General features: G+C 39.6%; 1 protein-coding gene across 1 annotated transcript in view; it reads right to left on the bottom strand.

Annotated features, from left to right (window-relative positions):
* PCSK5 (proprotein convertase subtilisin/kexin type 5) overlaps positions 1-18,728 on the bottom strand; it is a 236,536-nt gene that overhangs the window by 16,891 nt on the left and 200,917 nt on the right. Inside the window, exons 25-28 of the mRNA XM_063295160.1 lie at positions 14,439-14,481; positions 13,130-13,272; positions 10,230-10,430; positions 3,156-3,239 (exon numbers count right to left, since the gene is read on the bottom strand). Coding sequence (XP_063151230.1) covers positions 3,156-3,239; positions 10,230-10,430; positions 13,130-13,272; positions 14,439-14,481 — 471 coding nt within the window. The remainder of the gene's footprint in view (positions 1-3,155; positions 3,240-10,229; positions 10,431-13,129; positions 13,273-14,438; positions 14,482-18,728) is intronic.

Genomic DNA, 18,728 nt, shown 5'->3' with positions numbered 1-18,728 from the left:
ACAGTGAAGGTATTAAAGTGGTAGATGCTGTAGCTTCTGCCTTTTAGGATCAACCATCAGAATAAAGCAACCAGCAGTCAAGAAATACACTGCAGATTAGCACTTGGTAGGGTAGTAATGAAGGCTTTGGAAAAGAGACAATGGAATTTCCTGTGACACCTTATGGAAGCAAAAGTTGGACCTTGAACAAGCAGTATAGAAAGAGTATTGATGCTTTTGAACTTTGGGACCAGAGGCACAAATGACCAGGCTCAAATTATCGTACTGAAGACACATGATGTGAAGACCTAGCTCTCTGGAGAAGGCTGAAATGCTGGGAAAGTTGGAAGGAAAGAGAAGAAGGGGCCACCAGCAGCAAGGTAGATGGACTCAATTATAGTGGCAATGGGTGAACTGTTGGAAGACCTGAAGGACCAGTTTAGGGACAAATCATTATGGAGACATTCTATCTATGTGGTCACTAGGAGTCAACACAGACTGATGGCACATAATCAATCAATCAGTGGATTAATGGTCTATTCTTGTTTTCTGTTGCCTCTATTGGTTTGAACTGATACATCCTGAGCATAAAGATGGAAGGATGACATATCATTTCTTCCTTAAATAAAAATAAACAAAATGGAATTATATTTTAATTAGGCCCACAGATATATTTACAAAATGAAAATGGCAGGTGGCTGCAGTTCAGTGCTTCATTTTGGATCTGAGCAGAACAAAATACAGATAAGTTACAATGGCAAGTACTGTGCATTCGGAAAGTATTCAGACCCCCTTCACTTTTTTCAATTTTGTATGTTGCAGCCTGATACTACAATCGTTCAAATTCATTTTTTTCGCATTAATCTACACTCAGTACCCCATAATGACAAAGTAAAAACAGAATTTTAGAAATGTCTGTAAATTTATTAAAAAGGAAAAAACTGAAATATCATATGTACTTAAGTATTCAGACCCTTTACTCAGTACTTTGTTGAAGCACCTTTGGCAGCAATTACAGCCTTGAGTCTTTTTTGGTATGAAGCAACAAGCTTTGCACATCTGGACTTGGGGATTTTCTGCCATTCTTCTTTGCAAATCCTCTCAAGCTCAATCAGGTTGGATGGGGACCATTGGTGGACAGCCATTTTCAGGTCTCTCCAGAGATGTTCAATAGGGTTCAAGTCAGGGCTCTGGCTGGGCCACTCTAGGACATTCACAGAGTTGTCCCTAAGCCATTCCTGTGTTGTCTTGGCTGTGTGCTTAGGATCGTTGTCAGGTTGGAAGGTGAACCTTCGGCCCAATCTGAGGTCCTGAGCACTGTGGAACAGGTTTTCATTGAGGATATCTCTGTGCTTTACTCCATTCAGCTTTCCCTCAATGCTGACCAGTCTCCCAGTCCCTGCTGCTGAAAAACATCCCCACAGCATGATGCTGCCACCACTGTGCTTCACTGTTGGGGTGGTATTGGGCAGGTGATGAGCGGTGCCTGGTGTCCTCCAAACATAATTGTTTAGAATTGAGGCCAAGCAGTTCAATCTTGGTTTCATCAGACCAGAGAATCATGTTTCTCACAGTCTGAGAAACTTCAGGTGCATTTTTGCAAACTCCAAGTGGGCTTTCATGGGTTTTGCACTGAGGAGAGGCTTCCGTCTAGCCACTCTGCCATAAAGCCCAGATTGGTGGAGGGCTGCAGTGATGGTTGTCCTTCTGGAACTTTGTCCCATCTCCACACAGGATCTCTGGAGCTCAGTCAGAGTGAGCATCGGGTTCTTGGTCACCTCTCTTACTAAGGCTCTTCTCCCCCAATTGCTCAGTTTGGCCGGGCAACCAGCTCTTGGAAGAGTCCTGGTTGTGTCAAACATCTTCCAGTTGAGAATTATGGAGGCCACTGTGCTCTTGGGAAGCTTCAGTGCAGCAGAAATTTTTTTGTAGCCTTCCCCAGATCTGTGCTTTGCAACAATCCTGTCTCTGAGCTCTGCAGGCAGTTCCTCTGACCTCATGGCTTTTGCTCTGATACAGTATGTATTGTCAGCTGTGAGGCCTTCTATAGAGAGGTGTGTGCCTTTCCAAATCATGTCCAATCAATTTAATTTACCACAGGTGGACTCCAATCAAGGTGTAGAAACAGCTCAGCAACAATCAAGAGAAATGGGAGGCACCTGAGCTAAATTTCAAGTGTTGTTGCAAAGGGTCTGAATACTTACGTACATGTGATATTTCAGTTCTTCCTTTTTAATAAATTTACAGACATTTCTAAAATTCTGTTTTCACTTTGTCATTATGGGGTACTGAGTGTAGATTCATGAGAAAAAAATGGATTTGAATGATTGTAGTATCAGGCTGCAACATAACAAAATTGAAAAAAGTGAAGGGGGTCTGAATACTTTCCAAATGCACTCTATGCTTGTCATTTGGTAATTAAGCCAGCTTTTTATGATTGCCATTTTGTGTGAGAATCTTGAAGCTGCCTTCAAAATTCCAAATGTCTCTGCTAGCTTGAAAAATTGCATAATCCCTGACATAATGTGAAAAAAAAGAGGAAAAGAGAAATTGGGAGGGTTGTTTGTATAGAAGTAAATACAAAATATGAAATAAAACCCGTCTGGTTGCCATGTTTTTTTAATTGTATGCTCCTTGCCCATGCTAAGCTCATATTTAATGTAGAATATATTCAAAATTCCTATGAATAGCAATGCATAATGCTGAAAAAAGCAAATTGTTCCTATCTATAGGTTTGACTTACAAAGCAGTGTCAAAGTACTTGGTCTCTAAGTATCCGTAGGATTACTTCCTCTTATCTAGTACAGTCATCCCAGGGAAACTCTTGGTTGTACCACATTTCTATGAAGTAAGGAGCATGGAGGCCAGGAATCTATCCTTACAACTACAGTTTGCCCCATCTATTACAAAATTCTGGAATTCTGTCAAGACTTTTGGCAGTTTAATGGTTAATATGTTGCCATCTTTATTAGTAGTAGTAATATTTATTATTTTTTAATTTGTTAAATTTTCTGTGTCTGTATGCCTGTATTCTATTTTTTTTTTACCATGGATAAAAAACAATGTTAACTTTAAATGGTTGATTGTATATTGTGGATGCTTTATTGTTGATGTAACTGTAAAGTGCTGTGAGCCTGTAGTTGATTAGATGGTATATTAATGGAATAAATAAATACCAATGGGGCACGAAGTGCATCTATCGGCAGGTTTTTCACAGGTTTTGCATGGAGGAGGACATGGCTGAAAGTCAGTAGCTGTTGCTGTATTAGAGAAGAAAGAAGAGACTAGTTAATAATACTGGACACCTTTTGATATCATAGAGTACTTGATTCCAAATATGATTATGATATGGTCATATGATATGATTATTTGATATGATCATTTAATACCTTCCATAATAAATGGACAGACATGTTGAGGTGATGAAACCCTGACTTCTCTTGTATGACATTGCAATGCAAGTAAAATAAAAGAGAAGAAGTGCCTGCTAACCCCAAAAGAGCATTTCCAAGCTGAATTTACCTGATCTTTTGTCCAGATAGCTCTCTACAACTGGCACTCTGACTTCAGTATGTGCACCCAATGTCTGGGTAACCAAGGCATTCTACCCATTGCACTTCTTTTTCAGAAGCTCATTTTGGAATATGTTCTATATATTTATAGTTCTATATCTGGAGGAATGGTGAAAGTCAGACACTACTAAGAAATGGCTAGGTGAGATGTCCACCTTCTTGCCCCCTCCATTACCTGGACCAGCTTCTGAGATGCCCAAAAGTTTTGTCTTAGATAATAATGCATTTTCTGCTTTTTCTGCAGAAGGGAATGATGATGATGCAATGATATCCAACCCATTACTTAATGTACATCTATCAACAAGCACCTATGATCAGCTAGCAGCAGAAGCAGACGCTTACAAAAACTCAAAAAAGCAGTTACCGACAGTCCTGGTGAAATGATGTCCATTGGATCACGAAGAGTTGGAAGTGAATGAACATCAACAACCAACTAGTGGAGTGGACGCAGGCAATTTCCAACAACTTATCCTTTAATCTTTGATACAGCATCTGAACATTCAACATTGATTAAATGCTTTAAGAAGCTCTTGTGATGTGCTCAGATTCCAACTCTAATTGCTACTACTGTAATACTTCTGAGTTTCCAGCAGAGGGGAATATGTATCAGGAATTGTGAAACAGCACATTAAATAGTTACCAGCCAACAATTCAAACTATCTCCAGCAGATGTAAATTTTTATCAATACATATTTCAGAGCTGCATTTGATATTGCTTAATGTCAAAGTTACACACAAATATAATGCAGAAACACTTGCATATTTGCTTTGCTTTTCCTGGGAAAATTTGAAAACCTTCAGGTTGTAAAGTTCCTCTAACAGGATGGTATGTACTTTGATGTGATCAAAAAGCATTTATTTCTTTTATTAATTACATAGCTGTGCATTCCTTCTATCTCTCTGTATGTTGTGTCAGTTCTTCAAGAACCTGGCAACAATACACACACACAAAGAACCCCATACATAGCTCCCAACGCAGTTTGAACTCTGCAAACAGGTGTTAAATTAGTCTCAGAGATGGCAAATAGTTAGGATATAATGACAGATAATGTCAGAGCCCTAGTAACCCTAGTTTTCCTTCTGGATGGTAAATTTGATGTTCAAGAGTTAAATTACAAGTGCAACTGTTTCAGAACACTTCTAACATTATGCCTCTTCACAGCATTATTAATGTATGTCTACTTAAGCAAACGTATTATGCTCAGCTAAAATAACTGTACATGTATAGAGATAACATATTCATTGTACAAGTTATACACTCACTGTATACTATACAGTACCCTTCCATTTCCACTCTCTGTATCAAAGCTATAAAAGAAATAATTTACATTATTGATAAAATTCTACCTTTGCTCACTTGATGCACTATGTATGGGAAGGTTATAACTATTGGCTTGTGCATGAATCAACTTTCTGCTACATTTAATTATTATTTTTTCACTACTTTGAAGCATTTCTTTTTGTTTCATAAGCCAAAAAAGTAAAGCCTTCTCTTTTTATGTTTCTTAATCATTTATGATTCTTCAGGATATAAAAGTGGTCCTTCATTTATCCTGAATAGCCTGTTCCTTGTGCTTCTAAATGGAAAATAATGGAACAGTCTCATAGAACCATATTCCAGAATAGCTGTAAAAAGAATGTTATTCTCTTTTTAAAAAATTCAGAGATTTGATAAAGTGAGGGGCAGCACAGCAAAGAGATTGTATCATATCATTTGCAATATTATAACAATAATTTGCATAGTCTGGGTAGCATTAATGCGCTTTGCTTTCATATCCAGAGAGGGAACTACTTCCTTCATTTTATTCTCTTTATCGCTTTGCAGAACTGTAGTCACACATGCACAAGCACTGAACAGGACACACATATATAATATTATAGTTATACAATAGAGTTCAATAGAAATAGAATATACATGTTATAAATCCTAGAAGTTGTGCATTTTCTGGATTTAAGAGATTGATAAATATAAGAGTTGTGGAGAAATAAGTTATAATCCCTGATATGTACTTCTTTAAAAGCTTCACCCAATTTCTACAAGTCTAAAGTTTTCATAAGAATGGTATTTAAATTTTACCACCCTTTACATTAAATGTTCTCCTTTTACTCTCCGGAGTTCTCATTTTCTATATAGTTTACAAATCAGTGAGAAGTTTAGTTGGCTTCAGAGAGTCTGGTTTTATAACCAATGGCCAATCACCAGAGCCTTGGGAAACTCTGTGGTGCATTTCCATTGGACTCCAACAAAATAGTACTTCAGGGGCTCATCAATTGTGTACTACACTACAGGGTGTAGGATGTGCATGGCAAAAATAACAAGAGTTGGAAATAGGCTATGAGAGCACCAAGAATGCATCCCTGGCAGTTTCAGGTGGGCCTAAAGAAAACCCAAACTAACCAAACCAAATCCCTCTGTCTGAAAATCTAGTCTCCCCTCCCGTTCTGTGTGGAGACAACATAGAGCTAGAGAGACCAATAACCTGATTCAGAGCCAGATGATTTCCTGCGCTCTGAATGCTTGAGGAGAAGACCTGGTTCTCCGGTTCCAGAACCTTACGAACTTGGTTGTATAGGCAGGATGACTGTATATATTTAAAACATATTAGTTGTCAGGGAAGACCAACAGTGAAAAAGTAAATATTTAATAAAATTGGCACTGACATGAAATAGCATTTGAAGTTGCATTTTGATTAGAAAAAAGGCTTTAAATCATCTTCAGCTGAAAAACATTCAGAACATTGGCAGAATGTATTCGCCTTATTTTTTTTTTCTTTTGTTTAACTACCCAGTTTTTATAAGGGCCTGTGGATTGACTGAAGAATGCAAAAGATTTGTGACATAACGTGTTAGTAATCTGCCTGTTCATGCTTCTTAAATCACTCTTCCAGCTGAATTGCTGTGTTAACATACAGTGAATCAAGCGCTTGATTCGTTATTATGTCTTCTGGCTCCCCAAATAACTTCATCATCTGGTACACAAGATAAAATACAGATGTTCTTAGCTACACTTATTGACCCAGACATTTTTTTCCCCTTGGAAAGAAAAGAAAGAGAAGCTTGAATACTAGATAATTTCAAGTTCATTGTTTTAGACTCTGTCACAGTTTATTCAGTTTAGCCTTGCTAAGGATTGATTTACTTAAACCATCCTCTTACTAGTGCATATGAAAATCTGGCATCCTATCCAAAAGGGTGTGCATGTAGGTCTGTGAGTATATGTGAATTTGTGTGTGTACATGTGTGTGTATGTAAGTATGTGTGGGTTTGTGGAGGGAAGAGGGAGGGGGCATATTGAGAGAGAGTATATAATTTCTCTTCCATGGTCCTCGGCCTTCTAGCTTACTGTTTTCTGCTTTTCCAGCTGGCAGAAACAGACACTGGAAAAACTATGTTCTATGGGGGAAGCAGTTTGCAGGAGATGATCCAACTTTGGGTAAGGAAGATGATGAGATTTTTTTCTGCACACAGCAATTTACAAGTAGGGGAGTTATCTGTCTGCAGAAACCATTTCTTGTTATCATTTTGACCTATCCAAAAATGACACCTGCCTGAAACTAAGTTTTGAAAGTTTGCCAGATTGAAATTAGTAGTAAATCACATCCAAATCATCTGATATTGATTTCTATCATAAAAAAATAGTTATGTGAATCAGGCCCAGCTTGTAGACAAATGGATTCAATACATTGGCTCACTCCAGATGCCAGGACTCCCTATTCAGCAAAGAGAAGTGTGTTGGTATGGAGCTCAGGTATTCCCACCTCTCTATCTCCCTTGGGGAGGCTTTAGAGAAGATCTCTTGGTTCACTAAACCATCACTGCATCCAAGCTGGAAAACTAAGAACAGATTAGTTGGTTTTGATTTCGCAAGGAGGCCAAAAACAGTATTGGAGTTTGTTATTCGTTTCTCTTCCAATAAACCATGCTATTTGACACTAGGTCTGCTTCTTTGAACAGGCCAGAGATGGTGATTCTTAGTATAATCCACACTTTGAACATGAATATAGACTCTGTCCCAATTCTTCTTGCTGTCCTGGCAGTTAATCAACCATGTTGATCGCACTGGTGATGGGTCTGGTAATATTTTGAGACTGCAGATTAGTGATGAATTGCTAATGAAATGCCTTTCTGCCCATCCTCCTAAGTTACAGGCACCATCTTCATGTGACTATCACCTGGGCACAGGAGTCTCCCAGAGGTCAATCAATACTAGTTTGTCATATGAACATGATTATACCCCATGGCTCTGTGGTAACCTAAGGAGGAAAACCTAAATATTTTGCAGAATGCAAAGAAATTATGGACTGGGGATGAGTTAGGGACATTCTCATACAATCAGGGGTAAATTTGAGCTTGACAGGTTAATCTGTGGCTGCTAAAAATCACATTAGGAAAGACTCTCAATTTCTCATTTTTTAAAATAAAACCTATATTTTTAATGAAACCAACACAGAGTATTAATACCTTCCTTTGAAAGCTCCCACCACAGCTATGTTCAATTTGTTCAATCTGAAGGGTTAGTACAGAGGATTTTGGTGTCTTGGGATTGTCCATAAGTATCCACAGGGCATGGTCCATTAAGTCAAGATGGCAGCTTCAATAGTGCAATGGAACCTCCACCCATTTTTATGTGCATCACACATGCAACTCACAAAAAAACAGGTGGAGCTTTGAGCACACTGTTGTGGCTGCCATCTTGACTTTTTGGACCATCCCCAGTGAACACCCTGGGGCCCTTCTACAGTGCTGAGAGACAATAATGTCCACCCATCCTTGGTTGGCAGAAAACTGTATCAGCACGGAAGTCGCTCTACCCATTGCCAATCCCTCTCTTGCCTGTACTGCCCGTCATTGCCAATGACCTTACTTCCCTCCGAGAAGTGGGAGAAGGCCTAAAGTTATACTCACCTTGACAGAACCCCTGGATGGAAAGACCCAACGTAACATCATGTACAACATAAAAAAGAAGCTGCCAGGACTTTTATGTGCCATGTTTAGGTACTAGGGAAGCAATGGCCTTTAAAAAGGATACATTTTCTCAGCATCAGTTTGTGCCTCAAGAGAGAAATCTCATGAATAGCACTTGTCTGGTCTAAAGAAGGTGACAGGCAGATTGTGGGTTCTCCTGCTCCAATTTCTGATTTTATTTACTTCATCTGAGTACCGGTAACCCAATCTGGATAAGACTGCTACTCATAAATTCTAATATATTTTTCCAGCCCATTTATTTAGGAAAAAGACCTTTTCTTGTTACAACACTGGAACTGGGTTCAAGAAAATACTCTGCATTAATTGTAAGCACACAAGTGGCATTTTTTTACCCATGCTTGCCTGGGGATATACATACACACATTCTCTCTCTCTCTCTCTCATACATACACATATGCCAAAGTAATGGGGAAAGTACTAAATCTGCATGGTGTCCCACACCAGACAGGCCACATGTGCTTACGGTTAATTAAGTAATTATCAAAATGGGAGAACTGAAACACAGTTTAAGTACTGTTTAATCAGTTTGGATGCTAGATTGTGCCAGGACACTGAAGCAATGATTCTTTGCTATTTGAATTGCTACTCCTTGGGTCAGTGTTTCTGGGGAATTCTGGGAGTTGAAGTCCACACATCTTAAAATGGCTAAGCTTGAGAAACACTGCCTTGGACTGATGACTATTAGTCCATACTGAACAAGTTTAGCACCAGGGTCATTGTCAAATAAATGCTTGCTATACTGGGTTACTTTCCTCACCCACTTATTATCTTTCATGTTGAGGTTGCTGGGAAAAGTCCACCTCAGCTTATATACTGAAATATGAAGTCCTACCCTTTCCGTATTGGCTAGCAATATTTTTTTAAAAGATTTTTTCAAGTCTTACATCGCTTCCGGACAACACTCAGGCTTGGATTTTGATGAACCTTGAAGGGAAAGGCCTTCGACAGCACAGGGGCATTCTCCAAGAATGCCTCTTTAAGTGCCCTTTCCATCTTGATTGGATGCATGGATGATACCGAGAAGAGATCGTTCTCAGCTGACGGTAAGGATCGCGACAGGACATAAGGGAAGAGGCGGTCTTTCAGGTATGCAGAGCCCAAACCATTTGAGGTGTGCAGCTTCAGCCTCTCTATCAGTAAAACAGGACGAACAGTAACCACATGGCCTAGTCTTGATGTGTTCTTCACATGGGATACAACTGAGTCCCTTGCTAGTAAACATATTACAGTAAATAAGAGATGCAAATTTTGGATAAAAATATCCTGCTTGCACTAGCCTATTTTTAAAGCCGTGCGCTTGACAATAATGATATGGGTGTAAATACAGAATTTACAATTGGTATAGGGGAATTCCTGGCAAAATGCTCCCTAGCAGACCTCCACCACTGGCCCTTTCTCAGGGAAGTTTCCTTACCACCCGCCCACCATTTTTACTATGCACAGGACCCCTGAGAGTTTAACTGTTGGGCATTGCAGGTTGTGATGGAATATGACACAGGTCCAGCCACACCCTATCAGGCTCAGGTCAGATGCCAGTAGCAATTCCACCTCAAAGTCTGCTGCAAATAACATCATTTCTCCTTCTATAAACACAGTTGGCTTTGAGAGTTCGGTAAAGGGCAGGTTCCTTCCTGTCCAATGGGTTCCTAGCACTAACAGTGAAAGCAATGCAGAAAAATGAGGGTAACCTACCATTCCAGAATTTCCCATGCATTTCCTTGCGTTGGGGATTTACACACTTTCCATGCAGTAGCTGTAAAATGCCTTGACAGCTAGTACAGTCATTGTAGCTGACCCCTCTGCATGTCTTGCAGGTCCTGTGGCATGGTTCACATTCTTCCATAATTTCATCTTTGTAAAAGCCAGCTCCACAATCTCTCACACATCTCCCACCTGAAGCACAAATACAGAGTCGATCACGCCAGTATTGGGAAAACTGACAATACAACATCCAGTTTCTACTTATCAGGTACTGGTAATGGACGACGGGGATTAGAGTTGCATTGATCACCAGTACAATGACTGATGCAAGTCATTCTGAAATGACCTGAGAATGTGCCCTTGGCTTCTTAAAAAATTGTTCTCAAGGACAAACTGCCTAATTAGAACTGCAGGTTTAATTCTGTGTTGCATTAAATGATCTATGTGGTCACGCAGCCCTCAGAGATGGATGGATATTGCAGAAGACTGCAGGACAGCATCACTTCTGAATCCCACACAGATGAAAGCATCCCAGAATATGTACAATTCTATTAGTGTAGTCTTCCTATGGGACTAAGGAGAGGTATCCACATGGAGGAGATCCATAAAGTCAAGATGGTGGCCACAAGTGAAGGCCTGCCCCTTGTTTACACATGGCATGTACGTGATGCATGTAAAAAAAGGAATGGAGTCTTGGTCATGCAAGCACAGCTTTCATCTTGACTTTTTTGGTACCTGCCCCCCGCCCCCTTCATGGACATTGCTGAGACCAAGTCCTAATTGGGATACTAAAAGATTCTTCTAAAACAGCTAGGGACTAAATGCAGACTCCTCCCCTTGTAAATCATCTGAATTTACTGCCATCAGTGAAATAACTTTAATAGAAGAAATATTTTAAACAATATAAATTTTCAGATTGATTTATATGAAAGCAATTAAAAATATCAATAAAAATATCAACCTGCACAGGTTGGTTTGTAACGTTTCAGTACATATTGATCTGGGCATTCAGTTCAAAATTCGATTTCTTAGATAAGAGTATGTAGTATGAGAAAAACAGTTCACAATAAAATAGAGATGAACAGATATTGAGGCCCACAATTCTTAAGGTAGGAATAAAAGGGAATTTCCCAAATAGGATTGCATGTTTGTTTGAATCCAGTAGCTCTGTTGGGTGTTTTTTGAAATGTTTTATGTAGAGAATTTGTGTAAGAACTGTACTGGATCACAAGGGGAGTGAGCTAGGGAATTTTGCCTTTTCCTGCACTGCCGATGGCTGCTGGCCTTGGAAATACTTGGAATTATCTGGATGTGTAAAATATTTGTTGGCCAAGTTCCATATTCCTGATTTGGAATTCAAGTGTTCCTATACCCACAACCTTATGATCTGGTTATTTATTTATTTGATTTGATTTATATCTCACCTTTGATTCAAGAGATTCAGGTGGTATGTGAAGTAGGTTGGGCTGAGAGAGTTTGACCCTGGGCCTTCCCTGTTTTAGTCAACACCTTGACTGCTACCCCACACATCAGCCTTTTAAAAATAATGTGCAATTCAGCAGTCCCCTCAGAGGCATGTGTATATGTGTGAGTGTGTTATTTTAAAATGTCCCTATAAGTTCCCAGGATAGTTTCAGGTACTCTGACTTCAATTACTCAGTTTCATTCATGACAACAACATTCTGCTTCCCTTGTGATGGAATTCAAATTATTTTCATTTAAATATAAAATCAGTCATTTGGAGGAATATTTATTTATTTCGTATTGATTTATATGGCCATCCATCTCACTGATGCAACTCTGGGTGGCTGACAGGAATTAAAATTCCATTCCCAACCAACTAACACAAAATGGCTCCTGAAAACTCCATTCACAAGTAGTGAGGCCTCAGTCACTCTCCTGGACCTTACACCTGGGGAAACAGCTAGGTCTTTTTCATTTCTGAGTCCCTGAATGAGATGGTGTGTTTGCATTTGTTGTCTTTATTTAGACATATAATCAAAAGTTTAATAAAACCAAATGACACCATGCAAATTTGAAGAATTATTTTCAGTTACTCTTGTATTTTTCTATTCAGCACACTATAGTACACCTTAATACACGTACTTAATCAAAGGAATTAAATTTTGAACCAAGGCAATTGAGTTCATGGATGTTTTATTACCCTATGACTTTTATAGAGATCTACGCACCACCCCAATCTCTCTTCTCCTAAAGGACCTACCAGGTACAGAAAATGAGGTACACATTTCATTTCTTGTGCTAGACCTCTGGACCTGTTACCTGTTCCATAGCCAAATTCTGTGCTGCTGCTATGAAGATTTTCTCACACCTGACATCCAGCACTCTAGGGCACTTACCAAATTCATAATATCTTTCAGACTGTTAATTTTCCGTGTTTGTTCCTTCATAAGAATCAAAGATAAATGTACTCATACTTGATTACATAAGCATCACCAAGCATTCCCTTGATGGTAAGCAACATTTTCATTTTACTGTGCTTTAAGATATTTAATAACAGTTTTATTTGATTTTAGACTTTGACATGTTGTAGATAGCATATATGGTCCTCACAACTTCTAATCTGATTATATCTTGTGTCTGATTATTTTATTAATAAAGAAAATAAATAACACATGAAATAATCAAACATTGTCTCATATCTTTGATTTTTCTATTTGTTATACTGACTGGTCACAAACTGCAATCAACAATAAACAAATTTGAGCTGAGATGCTTGTTTTACTCTTTTTCTTTTTATGTCACCCGTTGTCTCCCCAAATACTGGGAAACTATTCTGTCATCAATGCCAAATTATGGACAGTAGTTCTCAACAAAAAACACTTGTGTTCCCAGGCATTTTTGCATGCAGGTCTGGTTGTTTCACTTACCTAGAAGGAAGAAACCTTCTTCACACCAATAGCATTCAAATCTGTCACAGCTTTTACAATTGGGTTGACACTCAATGCACAGGTGAGCATTGTCATCTGGGACAGTATTCTGAGGACACGTTCTGTAACACTGCTGACTGTACCTACCCAAAAAAAAGGGGGGAGGGGGGAGGAAATGGGCAGTTGCTACTGGTATTCTTAAATTGGCAAACATGACAAAAATTGATAATGGTAAAGAGAAAGGAATATAAAGAGCATTGAACAAAAGAAACAGAAATTACCCTCCCATATAAAGATAAATAATAAGCACCATATAAATGTAATATTCTCCTTCCTTCAAAAAGACAACATATTAGGAAGCTTTTATTACTTTTAACAGGACAGTTGACAAAGTACAAACAATAGAGCATTCAGGCAGTCCTTATTTACTGATCGCAATAGGGACTGGCAACTCTAAGTCACTAAGTGGCATGGTCGTTAAGCGCAATATCATGTGACCATGCTGACTTATGATGTCAGTTCTGGCTGTGGTTGTGAAGCAAATCACCCATTGTCATTAAGCACAATGACATGTGAATGTGACTTTCGACTTCCTGCTGGCTTCCACATTGACTTTGCTTGTCAGAAGCTGGCTGTGAAGGTTGCAAATGGCAATCATGTGACCATGGGATACTGCAACCATCATAAATGCACACCAGTTGCCATGTGTCCAAATTGCAGTCACATGACCATGGGGAGGCTGTGACACCCACAACTTTGAGGACCAGTCATAAGTCTCAGTTTTCAGCACTGTTGTAACTTTGAATAGTTGCTGAAGGAGTGGTCGCTAAGCAAGGACCACCTGTACTCAAGGCAAGCTTTATTCATACCATGTTCCATACCATTTTTTAACATAACCAATTTACTTGGGAGTTACCCTTAAACTATCCTTGGGAATTGTGAGCCACCCAGAGTCACACACATGAGATGCGCAGCTATATACATTGAATGAATGAATGAATGAATGAATGAATAAATGTAACAAAAACATATTTCCCTACAAATTACAAAAGAATCTCTTTTCTATGTTTAAATATTCAGAAACATTTATGGACACTTGAATAACTTCGCCCAAGTGGGGCCTACCAGATGTGCTGGACTTCAGCCTCAACAATCTCCAAAATCTGTTAGCTTATCTGAAGAGCACCAGGTTGGGGAAAGGTGGTCTAGAACCTTGTAATGGAAGCACTGCTTTCATTTAGAAAAGAAAATGAGATGAAAGAAAGAAAGAAAGAAAGAAAGAAAGAAAGAAAGAAAGAGATAAACTTACATGTAATAATTATGGATGCATGATGTACAGGTTTCTGGGTCATCTGGAAGAAATACAAATAACACATTGAGAACAAAGTAATTTGTCAATGCAAATATTTTCAAAGATTAGGACTGTGCAGGACTTTGGATTCAAGCACACAAAAAGTATGCAAATGTGGGAAGTGGAAAGGAGATCTATTGAACTGCCTGCAACCTCCATCCTGATGGACAATTTGAGGTTGTGTTTTGTGCTTTAACAGACCTCTTGAAAGATTATTTTATTTTATTTCACTGTTTTATTTTACAAATGAATGTTGATCTCCTGTCCTCTTGCTGGGCACTGCCCTCTACATCCCTTTTGGCTTGGGATGCAAGATCTCTCTCCCTTCCCCTCCCCCATTTATCTTTGAGTAGAATGAATGCTAGTCCTGCAGAACTAGTAGTCCTATGACACACTCATCTCTCTCATCTGTCTCTGGCTGATCATTCAATAAGGCATATGAGGGGAGTATTATGAAGCAGGAGGCCACTGTCAATCTTCATAACAGCTCCATTCTGATCGACAAGTCAGATTTGGTGGAATATTAAAAAAAAAGGTTTGGTGGAGTATCAGACTGTTGAGGGATTCTGGGTGACTTGCTGATGGAGCATTGGAAGGGAGTGGGATGAAGCCGGAGGGAACGTCCAGAGTCCCCACATTATAGGCAGTGATTCATGGTTGCTTTTGCCTGTGGGTTAGGGAAAGGAAGCCAGGGGATGCACCAGTCACCGCCCTGAAATCGTCCTGCGTTACGTCTGTAAGGACAGCTCCACGCCCCAGGCTCAGCTCTAAGGCACAATTCAGCCCATCCATGCAGGCAGGGCAAATGATAATGACATCCTTTTTGGCCAACAAAAGGTCAACTCAAAGAGCAATTAACATTAATGCGGCTGTGAGAAAGTGCCTTTAATAAAGAATCAAACTGGACAGTGGGTAATGACAGCTTTCCCACTTGACAGAAACAGCTGTACATTTACTCTTATCAAGTAATAACCTTGCTTTGATTCTTCCGTTCTGACTTCTTTCTGATCCTCATATATGAGTGTATCTATGCCCAAGATATGAAGGAGATTGTTCAAATTTAGATATAAATCACCCTCAAAGTAACTCTTATCACTATGACATAACAATGAAAAAATATTATTTGATCTAATTTAAAGTAATTCTAGGTCAAATCCTGCCATCTATATTTGAGGAATGCTTCACTCCCTGTAAAAGATTTGTCTTTTTTTCCCCTGCTTGTTTTGAAGGAAGTAAAGTAATTATTTGAAACATGATGCGTAAGAGACGTTATCTTATGTTTTGCAGAGAATGTGATTAAGGAGTTTCTGTTTCTTGCTTTAACACCCCCCCCCCCCCGTTCTTCATTTTACAGTGCAGATGAAGACGCATATGTAAAGTAGTATCTTTTATCTTTGGTTGTGGAGTGGAGGGGAAGCTTTAATTGATGGCAGCCAATGATGCAGTCATTACTATTACTATATTGGGGCAAAAGATGAGAGCCAGGTTGGTGCAGTGGTTAAAGCACCAGGCTAGAAACCAGGAGACTGGGAGTTCTAGTCCTGCCTTAGGCACAAAGCCAGCAGGGTGGCCTTGGGCCAGTCACTTTCTCTCAGCCCTAAGAAGGAGGCAATGGCAGACCACTTCTGAAACACCTTGCCAAGAAAACTGGAGGGACTAGTCCAGGCAGTCTCCAGGAGTCAAAAACTGTCTCAAAGGTGTGCACGCGCATATACACATATACACAAAAAAGGGGTAAAAGGCACACGGGAGACCTTCTGCTATTACTTTTAGGTGTTTGGAAACAGCAATTGAAGTATGGGATGTTGCAGCTGAAAGTATGCAAGCACACAACTGCTGAGTAGAGTCCCTTTGGTGCAAAACTGGTTGTTGATGTCAGATAGGCGACCATTCAGTCAGTTACCATGTATGTACACAGAGTTAATTATGACATCCACAACTCTACCTAAAGTAGCAGTGGGGAAGACTTCCTCTTTTATTGCTACACTCTTCCTAGAAATAAACTGACTTTGCATTGGGAGCAATTCTGAACTCTTTCACCTTCTCATCTAGTTAAAAAAAAAGGAAATGCTATTTTGTCACTCACCCTATGTCTGATGGTTCTAAAAAATAACTCTCCTAAAATAATGATGATGCAAGAAGCCTTTGGAACTTTTGCATAACAGAGTAACCCCAAACTCTGTTTATTCAGAAATACAGTAAGTCTTATGGAGCTCCATGGGACTTACAGACTGGCGTGCACTTAGAAAGGCCTAGTGAACTTGGCAGGTCTTATTCTTGCATAGGAAATATAGGGTTCCACTGTAGATTTAGCTATCTAGCAATCTGAAACCATACTGAGTTCAGTGCTTTTTATTTTGTGAGAATTTGTGGTGACTTACTTCCTAAACATTATGCTAAATGCATTTAATATTTCTCTGCCTTGAGGTCGGGCAGCTGGAGATTTTAAATTAAAATAATTTAAAGACCAATGAACACTTGGCAAGAAAAAACTTTGAAAGATCATAGTTTCTAAGATGTAATTGGGACTCATTTTTTGCCATTGATTACCTATAATTCTAACATACTATGTCCCTTATACAATCGATTTATTGTATCACCTTCCCAAATACACACTCCTCTCTTTGACTTTAATTAGTTGATTAGTAACTGCAGGCTTGCCCTGCTGCCTGAAATTGACAAGAACTTAATTAGTTACAAGCTGAACTTATTCTAGCATATTCCTGCAATTGATAAACCAGTCTTCCTGATGCTGGAAAGATTTATTTCAAATATATGTAGGCTTAAGTACATTTTTTGCAGTAATTAACGTTTTTCACTGTAATTTTTGTTGCGGATGCCAAGGAAGTTACACACTTAGTATGTCCTCCTTCCCCACCCCCATTTGTCCTCCTTTCCAATTGTCCATGTCCTCCTTTGTCTGTTCAGATATCTGATGACACCAGCTAAGATCATCTAGGACAAGCCTGCACAACATGCAGCCCACCAAGAAGCCTTGCGTGGCCCAACATCATTTTTTAAAACATAGTAAATTTACAGCTAGTGGGACGCGGTGGCGCTGCGGGTTAAACCGCTGAGCTGTCGATCGGAAGGTCAGCGGTTCGAAACCGCGCGGCGGGGTGAGCTCCCGTTGCTAGTCCCAGCTCCTGCACACCAAGCAGTTCGAAAACATGCAAATGTGAGTAGATTAATTGGTACCGCTTCGGCGGGAAGGTAACGGCGTTCCGTGAGTCATGCTGGCCACATGACCCGGAAGTGTCTATGGCAACGCCGGCTCTAAGGCTTAGAAACGGAGATGAGCACCGCCCCCTAGAGTCGGACACGACTGGACTTTACGTCAAGGGAAACCTTTACCTTTACCTTAAATTTACAGCTGCTGTTGCTGCTGCCACCCGCCCCCCCAAAAGACACACTTCCGAGCACCTCCAAGTGTCACCACTGCCCACCAGCTCCAATGCTTGTGGAACAGTTGATCATCACTTCAGGTATTTCTGTGTGGCCATGACGATTTTTAATTTATTAATGTGGTCCTTTCCCCATGATGAGTTGCGGAGGCCTGATCTAGGTGCTGCCACTTGCTGTGACAGACAAATACATGCCATGCACTTAAATGATACAACGTTGTCTAGGTGCTGTTTCCCGATGAGACATTGTACCATATACTTGCATCTGTTCATTCAGCTGCACTGGAAGCAGTTTTCTTTGATTTGCAAAGAAAGTTGAATTGAAACTCTTGCCTATATTAGACAAATGAATGAAGAACTTTTCAACTAAGCAGCTTCCATATTTTCTTACACTCACTTTCTCCTTATTGTGATAGGAGATTCCAGTGGAATCATGGAAGAAAAGCAAGGGGTATACCCTTTTTCTTACATTCACAGTTTTCCCTTTTTAGGTAATAAAAGCATATAGGCTGTAAACTACTGATGGATGAGTTATTTCTTATGCCTTTGCCTTTGTTAAGAGTTTGTTTCAGTCCCTTAATCAATGATGCCAGCATAGGATGATCCTAGACCCTTGATCACAATGTCAACCCCATGGTGAAGGAGTTAGACCAGCATGGTCAGGCACATTTTCTTTATCTGCCCATGTATATGGAATATTTGAGGCATGTAAACCAGCTCTGGGGAAGATTTCTCAAAACCACAGACATGATTAGCTAAGAGGGAGAGATATATATTCTTTAAATCACCCTTAAGAGTAGAACCTCAGTATATAGCTGCCCAGAAAGATGCTATACACTAGCCA

Source organism: Candoia aspera, chromosome 2 (assembly GCF_035149785.1).
Source record: "Candoia aspera isolate rCanAsp1 chromosome 2, rCanAsp1.hap2, whole genome shotgun sequence".
Taxonomy (NCBI): domain Eukaryota; kingdom Metazoa; phylum Chordata; class Lepidosauria; order Squamata; family Boidae; genus Candoia; species Candoia aspera.
The sequence above is the reverse complement of the archived record's forward strand: the minus strand, read 5'-3'. Positions and strand labels throughout refer to the sequence as shown.